The sequence below is a fragment of the Heloderma suspectum genome, chromosome 5 (genome assembly GCF_057233095.1).
Source record: "Heloderma suspectum isolate Gila_16-S chromosome 5, 16-S_ref, whole genome shotgun sequence".
Lineage (NCBI taxonomy): Eukaryota > Metazoa > Chordata > Lepidosauria > Squamata > Helodermatidae > Heloderma > Heloderma suspectum.
In genome coordinates, this window is record NC_139462.1 from 65424550 (window position 1) to 65433047 (window position 8498).

At 42.2% G+C, this 8498-nt stretch overlaps 1 protein-coding gene across 7 annotated transcripts in view; it reads right to left on the minus strand.

The window, feature by feature from the left end:
* GATB (glutamyl-tRNA amidotransferase subunit B) overlaps positions 1-8172 on the minus strand; it is a 49551-nt gene extending 41379 nt beyond the window's left edge. For 5 of the 7 annotated variants that reach the window (XR_014792104.1, XR_014792105.1, XR_014792103.1 and 2 more), the window contains exons 1-2: positions 7997-8172; positions 6067-6217 (exon numbers count right to left, since the gene is read on the minus strand). Coding sequence is in view for 4 of the 7 variants with exons in the window: in XM_084856264.1 (XP_084712390.1) it covers positions 6067-6217; positions 7997-8148 (303 nt within the window). In the remaining 3 variants the exon portion in view is untranslated. Of the gene's footprint in view, positions 1-6066; positions 6218-7962 lie in introns of all 7 variants that reach the window. The other 2 variants (XM_084856265.1, XM_084856262.1) reach the window with 1 other exon arrangement.
* Between the last annotated feature and the right edge of the window lie 326 nt (positions 8173-8498).

The following is an 8498-nucleotide window of genomic DNA, read 5'->3' on the forward strand; positions in this document are numbered from 1 at the left end:
GGCCAGTAAAGGCTGATTTAGGTAGATATACAGCATAACCCTATCCAGACATACCCCCACTGAGTTCACTGGGACCAGGTAAATTGGGTGCAAGATTTCAGTCCTAATAAGCCAAAAACAGTGAAAGTCAATATTCAAGCCTAGTGCTTGCTTTGAAGCTCTAAAGTTTATTTTGTTTATTTCTTGATCTCGATCTCTCTCTCTCTCACATTCTCTCTCTCTCTCTCTGTATTGTCTGTCTGTCTACACACACACACACACTCTTCCTTTAACTGCCAGTCATAGTCCCACATCATCATTGCCTGCAGAATGGGAAGGGAGGGGGAGAGATTCAGATACATGGCAAGATGGGTCTTCAAAACATTTTAGGGACAGTGCTGCTCACTCATTACTGGATACTTATCAGAATTGGTCATCCTTAAGTCACAGGTGTCTGTTTTAATAATACCAAATTAAACTCAAAAATACCGATCAAGTATGGATCTTTTTATCAATACATTTTTATTGCTGATTTGTATTTTAACATACAACATGCAAGGGGAAAAAAAGAAAAGCACTGTATAATATAACAGATGTCAAAAGGGAGAAAAAGAGAAAAAAAAAGGGGGAAATAAGTGAAATAAATCAGATATAACTGCAGATAGTGTAAGAATCAAATTAAGCCTGTACGACTATGCTCTCTTTCCTGGAAATAAGATTCACTGAACACATGGGACTTACTTCTGAGTAGACATGCACAAGATTGCACTGCACAATCCAATGCAGGTCTACTCAGGAGTAAATCCAACTGACCACAATGGGACATAGTCCCAGAATAAGTTGCCAGAAGAAAGATGTAATAAATATTACAGCCGAAGTACCAACAACACTTCCGTACAGTGGTGCTTCCCATGGCAGCATAAGGTGGAAAAGCCTCTTGCCACGTGTGTTGGTCCTGGTGAAAGCCGTGCGCCACACCAATGCCGCTCAACCTTGGCAACCATCATGGAGCTATTTAAGAATTTGGGCTGATGTAATAGGTAAAAGACTTGTAAATGATACGCACGCTACATGGTGCAAGCATGCACATTTTGGCAGCTATCGCATCTATCATCAACACTGATCCTTGACTGCCTACAAGAAAATACAGGAATATGCATGGAGGTAGGTGTGTACACGTACATACGCATGCTTAGGCAGGCCAATGAAAAATTTAGATCTGACAAAGTGACTTACCCCCAAACAATTGTGTGTTGTAGGGCAGGGAAAGGAAAGATCCCTTAAACCTAGGTGAGATAGTTTTTGGACTCAGATTTCAAAATACGAGGAGTTACAGAAATTAACTAAAAAACATGAAATCTACATGTAATGTAGATGTCTAGCAGCTATTACAAGTTCATCGATTCACTAATCCACCACAACTGTGTTGTTATAAAGCAGCTCTTGCATAATAAAGCCCTCAAATATTGGCGTTTGTGGAAAAGAGAAATTCAATAAAGGCAGTCCTGCATTACCAACACAAATTAGAAAAAGAGACATTCCCAGCGCTAATCATCAATGTGTTTGTGTTGGTTAAGTTCAGTGAAAGGGTTGGATCCTTCTTACAGATAAATAAACCCATCACATTTAATCCCCTGGTACTTCAAATAAGGTGCCATTAATAATTGCATAAGGGATTTAACAAACTTAATAATGTAGTCTGATGTGTATTTTTTATTCTGCCTATGAAAACTAATTTAAGATAGATCAAAGAAATGTTTAGATCCTGAAGTACAGGATAATGAAGACTCCCCCTCCCCCTCCACCCTTTACAGACACAGAGACATTCCCCTATAAACAGAATTATTCTCCCTCATCTTCCTGGCTCATCGTGCTTCAGTTTTCACTCCCCAAGTGAAAGATTAATCTTCTAAATTAATTAACTATTGAAATGGAACTTCAGGTTCAAAATAATTAAGCTGTACACTCTCCCAGTTTAACTTTTTCCCCAGCCATAAAAAATACTGGCACACAACTGGGACTTGCAAAAGTCTCTGTGTTGACCTCATTTGGTACCCACTGAAATCAAGATGAATTTTATATTTATTTTAAACTGTGAAAGTAGAATTAAGCTGGCTAAATGTTACACAGGCATTTTGCAAAGGATCCTGTTGGCTACTTAAAGCAGGGACATCAAATGCAAATCTGTGGATGGCCAAACTCTCCACCCAGTAGATGTCAAGTGGGTGGCCACTTCCAAATGTCCTGTCTCCCCCTTAAAAAAAGGCAGTTTGGGATGAGAGAACAGTAGATGTGCGAGTGAGTAATTTCTAAAAATAACCCCTGTTATCCAATTCCAATGTACCATTCTTCCGGATCACACTTTCTGAAATCCTGTCATCAGCACCACCACTGCCCCCCACTCTGCAAGCCTAAAACCCCCTCAAGCTCTGAACTAAGCCCCTTGCCACATTTAACTGACTGCTCTCCAATCTCCTCTCATGCACTAAAATGGCTCCACTCCTAATCCTCTTCAACCTTAAACATCCCAGTCATCAACTCCACATCTCTTTCTGGCTCACCTACTGGCTATAAATATCAAAGTCCATACTCTGTAATGCTCTCAACTCTCCTCTACACGTCCACAACCATAGACACCTACACAGGTAGTTTTAAGTGAATGGTGGGACAGCCTGAAGTGGAGGCATGCAGAATTAACCACTGATAAGTGTGCATGTAACTGTGGTAAACTTGGCAGGATTAATTAACCCAGGATTTGCCACAGTGTATGCCCCCACCATTTTGAATATGCAACTTCTGATCGGGTGTTACTCCATGACATGCGAACCCAGATGCTATGGGTTAACTGTGGGTTAAACAACCCAAAGTTAACTTAACAACTAATTGTTTCAGTCTATCTGCACTTGGGTCGGCAAGTACAGTGGGGGCCAAAGTAGAAAAGAATTATAGCAGGGATGGGCAGAAGGCAAATTGAGATCTACTGGCAGATCTTGGGGGAATTTGAAGTAGATCAGCGAGGGGTTTTGGCTCCCAGTTGTTTAATAACAGGAACAACAAAATGAAGAAAAGCTTGGAGTAACCAGGAGTGGACTTTTGCATGAAAAGACTGTGAGCTCAATTCAATCCTGGGATTGAACACAAATTGGAAAAGAATGTGCTTAGAGGCACCCTGTTCTTTAATTCCAAGCATATGTCTTTTATACCAGGCTCTGGTTGGTGGATCTTGAGGCTGCAGAAAACAACACAGTAGAGCCAACAAGCCACCCCGATGAATGGTATCTGTATGTTCGTCCATGAGGCAAACCATTTTGAATACGAGATTTAGCAGGGGGCGGATTAACATCCCCTCCCCAGGACCACAGCCCATATCACCCTCTCTCATGGCTGCTTTTAGCAGCAACAACAAGAACAGATCAGATTGCTCATCTCCAGATGGGTCAGTTTCACCACTCTCCAAAGTATTTGAAAAAATTTTACTTGAACCTCCCCAGCTTTAGGTTTTTGCTATGAGAAAGTCTGGAAATCCCTGCATCAATATTAATATGGCTGTCATTTGAAAACAATGAGATTTACACACACACCTACTGTTTAATTTTAATGGACTTCTTCTTTCATCTGCTAACTTTAAAGAAGTCAGAATTTTAGGCCTAAGCCAACAGAGGTCAAATCCCATTTTGAGTAATATTCTGTTAACTACCTTGTGCAGCTAGTAAAAATTCAGGCACACTGAAGTATGCTGTTAAAATCAGAAAGCCCACATCTGCATAGCTAAAGGTAACACCACCAGCCTTGCCTAGTACAGTAAATACCATGAAGCTGTAATTTATTTAAATGTACTTATATAAAATTAATTTTAGGCTACCTTTAAGGGTAAAAATCCATTAATACTAATATGGAACAACAGAAGTCCATATCACATTCTGACGCTTGAGTACTAACATTTTACAATATCCTCGTTCAACTTATCTACCAAATACTGCAAAGGGAAATTCTTTTTTTTCGTCTCACACAGATAAGAAGCCTCTGTTGGAGTGAACAAGAGCAGAACACATTTTTTCATTAGGTTAGCCATCAAGCTGTCTACTAATCAGGAGCTCTTATCTCAAAAGAAGCCAGCTTCCACTTAGGCTCAAGATTTCCCACTAGGGAACAATTATAAAAGAAATAACAATTTTCTCTTAAAATATACAGAAATCCACAAGAATACAGAAGCATACATGAAGACACACACACACACACTGCATATACCCCGTTTGTTCAGGTACGAATCATCCCTTCACACTTTACTGTGAACAAAGTATTTCAGCAATTTCAACATAGATTTCAGACATCAAAACCCAGCACTCTGCCTACTGTAGCACACACAGTCTCCCATTGTTGTCATCTTGTGTGGGCTATTCTTATGGGCAACAGGTGTCCAATGCCTCAGGCATGCTCCTGAGACTTTGCTACAAGTGCTATCAACAATTGCATTACAGTGTTCTTGCTTCTGCAGCATGGGCTCTACCAGTGGTTTACAAATATCAAAAAGACTGCCTTCTCCCAAATGTCCCTACCCAAACCTTAAGATGTTCTCCAGAGGTCCTGCTCTGAGTGCCCCCCCCCCCAAATGAGGTGAAGCAAGTGATCACTACGGAAAGGACCTCTTCTGTGGTGGTACCTTGGTTATGGAACTGTCCCCATGAGAGGCTTCCCTAGTGTCATCTTTATAGTCATTCTAGTACAAGGTGAAGACATTCATATTCACCCAGGCCTTTTAAATACCTTGTGTTTTTTAGCCTGGGCCTCTAAGTTTGAATGTCTGTGTTTTTAGTTCTAATAGTTTTTATTATTTTATAGTGTATTGTATTTTTTTGTGAGCTGCGGAGAGAACTTACATTATGGGGCAGCTATATAAATACAGGGAGGGAGCAATCCTATGGCTGCTAGTCAGCGGCCAGACGGCCATAGGATATGTGGGTTTCCAGGAACTGACCTCAGAGCCCGCTTGATCTTCCTCCCCTTCCACGCTGCCTCGCAGGCAGCGTGGAATGACCCTGTGCTCCGTGCTTGGAAGAGGAGCATGGAGTGGCCAAACCGGGGCGTTCGGGGCAGGGAAGGTGGAAATGCTGGTATAACACATCCTATGTGACGTCCGTCAGCCTCCTCCCCCGCTCCGCCTTCCCATGGCTAGACAGCTGAAATCGGCTGTCTAGCCGCAAATGCAGAGCAGGAGAAGCACGGAGGGAACGATCCTCTCCGTGCTGTCCTGCCCTGCATTGGATAGGCAGTTGCCTCCGAGTTCGGAGGCAGCCGCCTATCCCCGTAGGATTGTGCCTTGATAAATAAATAATAGCCGAAAGGCTACCTTCCTTTCCCACAAGAGGTCCAACTACACTGATTGTCAAACATGAACAAAAAACCCACCAATACTTCTAAGGCTCTTTATTCATGCATACTCAGTCTATCTCCAAAACAGGAGTCCTAATAATAACAACATACTATGGGCTTGAAAGGAGTTTCTGAACTTCATCATTACTCACTGTAATGATTACAGTGCCTTGCCTAGTGGTACCCTTACAGACACACACCATCTTGCATCTAATAACTTAGTACTTAAGGAAGAAGAAAAATCAGAACCTGATGCAGCGCCAATTGCCACAAAGTTCAGGGAACCAATTCCATGATACTTTTTCCTGTTGTAGCAGAGCCAACTACAAGGATCAACAACTATTCCCTCATGGGAGTGCCCAAGTATAAGTGATCCAGTGGTGAGGACATGTCTTCTTTCTCTTATGAAACTTTGTATGGGTGCTCTATTTAAACAATATTCATTCATTCATTCATTCATTCATTTATTCATTCATTTAGAGTTGTTATAGTTTTATCCTGCTTTTCAGACAAGTATTGCTTCCCTGGTGGCCTTGAGCTGTCACTGTTATTGTCATTATCATCATCATACCAAAGAACTAAAACACTAATGGTGACTGCCTGTTCTAGATCTCTCTTTATCATCATATTTAAAAGTCAGAACACAGAGACGGGAGCAAGGACCATCCTGTTTTGTTTTTAATTCAAGACAGCAATAAGGACTGAATTCTAACTTACCGGCAGCGTCCCTGGTAGAGAAGCATCAAAGAAAGATACTAAAGAGTTAGGTGGTGCTGCAAATTGGACTTGTGAACCGGAGAAAAGCTTTGAGTTGGACCAGATCTGTGCATGTATTTCCAGGCCCACAACTGCTGCCCAAGAAACATCACTAAAAGAAAGTCAAAGAGCATATTCACTAGCTGGGCAGATACAATTTAAATTTCTAGAGCAGCTGGATAGAAAAAATACAGACACAAAACACATCTGAGTTCAACAGCATGTTGTTGCACATTGAAAGCCCACCACTGGTATATAACGAATGCTGAGGGATACTGTGAACTGTTTTCATTAAACACAGCTGAAAATTGTACAAAAAGCAGCATGTTAAAAGAAGGCAACCCCTGCCCCCCTGCTCACACCCTGAATGTCTTACATCAATTTTAAAATGTGCCTTTCAAAAGTAAGGTTTGCCCAGACAGGAAGAGTTTGTTGGACAGGTGCCAATTTTGCAGCCAATAGAGATTATGAAATAGAAATAAATATTAATTAATTTCCTTCTAAATTTGAGAAATCTCCAACAGACAGGTGGCATATTCAATTATGCATATGCTGTCAGATGGTCACTTTCAAGCTGGGAAGGTGGGTCTACACAGCACTATTAGCACTAAATTAGCATAAGCATCAGTAGTCTGGCAATAGAGAAATAATCTTTTTAACTCAAGAGATGGTTCTCTGAACAGCCTGAACAAGAACAAGCACCTCCCTATCTGCTGAAAAGTAATTGCTGCCCTCACATCCATAATCTTCATATGAGCAAGAGAACGGAGTCACCTTTACTGGATGAACCGCTTGAGAGGTTCTGCAAGTAATTATCTGGACGTTCAAAGACAGACACAAATATAATATTTCACTGGTGAAGTCAAGCATATGCCATAGCAATGACAGAAGATCAAGATGGGAGATATGTGGAATACAGAAAAACACTAAGCAAATATATCAAATACAATATTCCTTTCAAATATTAAAAGAACCCTTTCTTTAACCAGACAAAGTTCAGGCTTTTATATTTCTCTGCAGTGGAATCATTAAGAAAAGTAGACATCCTTCAGATTAATTAGAATTACTGGTTATCCTGAAGCAACATGCATTTAGAGAACAGTGTGTAAAATTAAGGTTGGAGGATCCAAAAATGTGTCATGTACATAAGAACATTATGATGTCTCTCTTATTAGAGATGAATCTACTAAAACCAAGCTACATTTATTTTAATGGAAGAGTTTCATCTCATGTGCTTGGGATTGCAACTAAAAGGCTGCTCCAAATGTGCAATTTTCCTGTAGTTATAGGAAAAGACAACAGTGTAGACATGTGGACATCATCTAATTTGCATGTGTATTTATGTTGCCACATACAGATGCACTTAGAAGGTGCTGCACATTGCAGCTTCCACACGCTCAGGAAAACACGCGCTTGCATAATTCCCCCCCACAGCAATGAATGCTTTCCCCACTACACTGCAGAGAAAGTGTCATTTCTAAAGGGGTCCTCAGGCTACACAGCAGATCAACCCAAAATTTCTGATACATGTTGGCGTCTTCAGTTGGTAAAGGAAATATCAGCTTGAATGCTTTACCACCCGCACTGTACCTTCAGCGATGAGAATAGGCAAGGCTTTTGACCGCCACTTACTACGCTCTACTTGTAACCCTCATCCAGATCTCTGCGATATACTGACACGCAAATGAATAGACACCCCGTTTATGGAAAGGACTTGAGATCCTGGAAGAAGGATAACAGGGAGCCTGTCCGCCTAGGGAGCCCAGATGGGCTGCCTTTCGAGCAATCCTACTGCAAGGGAGTGGAGGCGGGCAAGCGCAAGAGGGGTCGAGAATCACGAGTTCATCAACTACCCACCCCGAGCACCGGGCCCGGCCATTCCCTGTCATACCAGTTCTGTTTCGTTGTAATCTCCCCTGCACTCCGGCAGAGCGCGCTAGCGGCCACCGGACCCTCCCGTCCACGGAGTCCGGCGACATTCCCAACGCAGAAACTCTCACGCCGAAGCCAACGCCGAAGGCGTCGCATCATGGGGGCCGCCATTTTGCTCGGAATCGGTGAGACATCAGGTGATCCATCCGCGCTCCGGGGCCTCCTGGGAAACGTAGTCCCGAGCTCGAGCAGATTCGAGGAAAGGGAGGTGGGACAAAGAACTTCATTGCCCGTGATGCACGGCGACTGATCCCTCTAAATCCAATGGGGAGAGCAAGGGAGAGAGGGCAAATTGATATGCTGAATTTTTGTGGGGTGGAAATAGGTCAATGGTTCACGCTCCCTCTGGTGGCAGATGAGTAAGATACAGAGTTATGTGCCTGTGCTCAGAATCAAAAGGAGCTTAAAGTGATGCCTCCCACTATCCATAGATTTACCTACATAAGACTTTGTCATATATC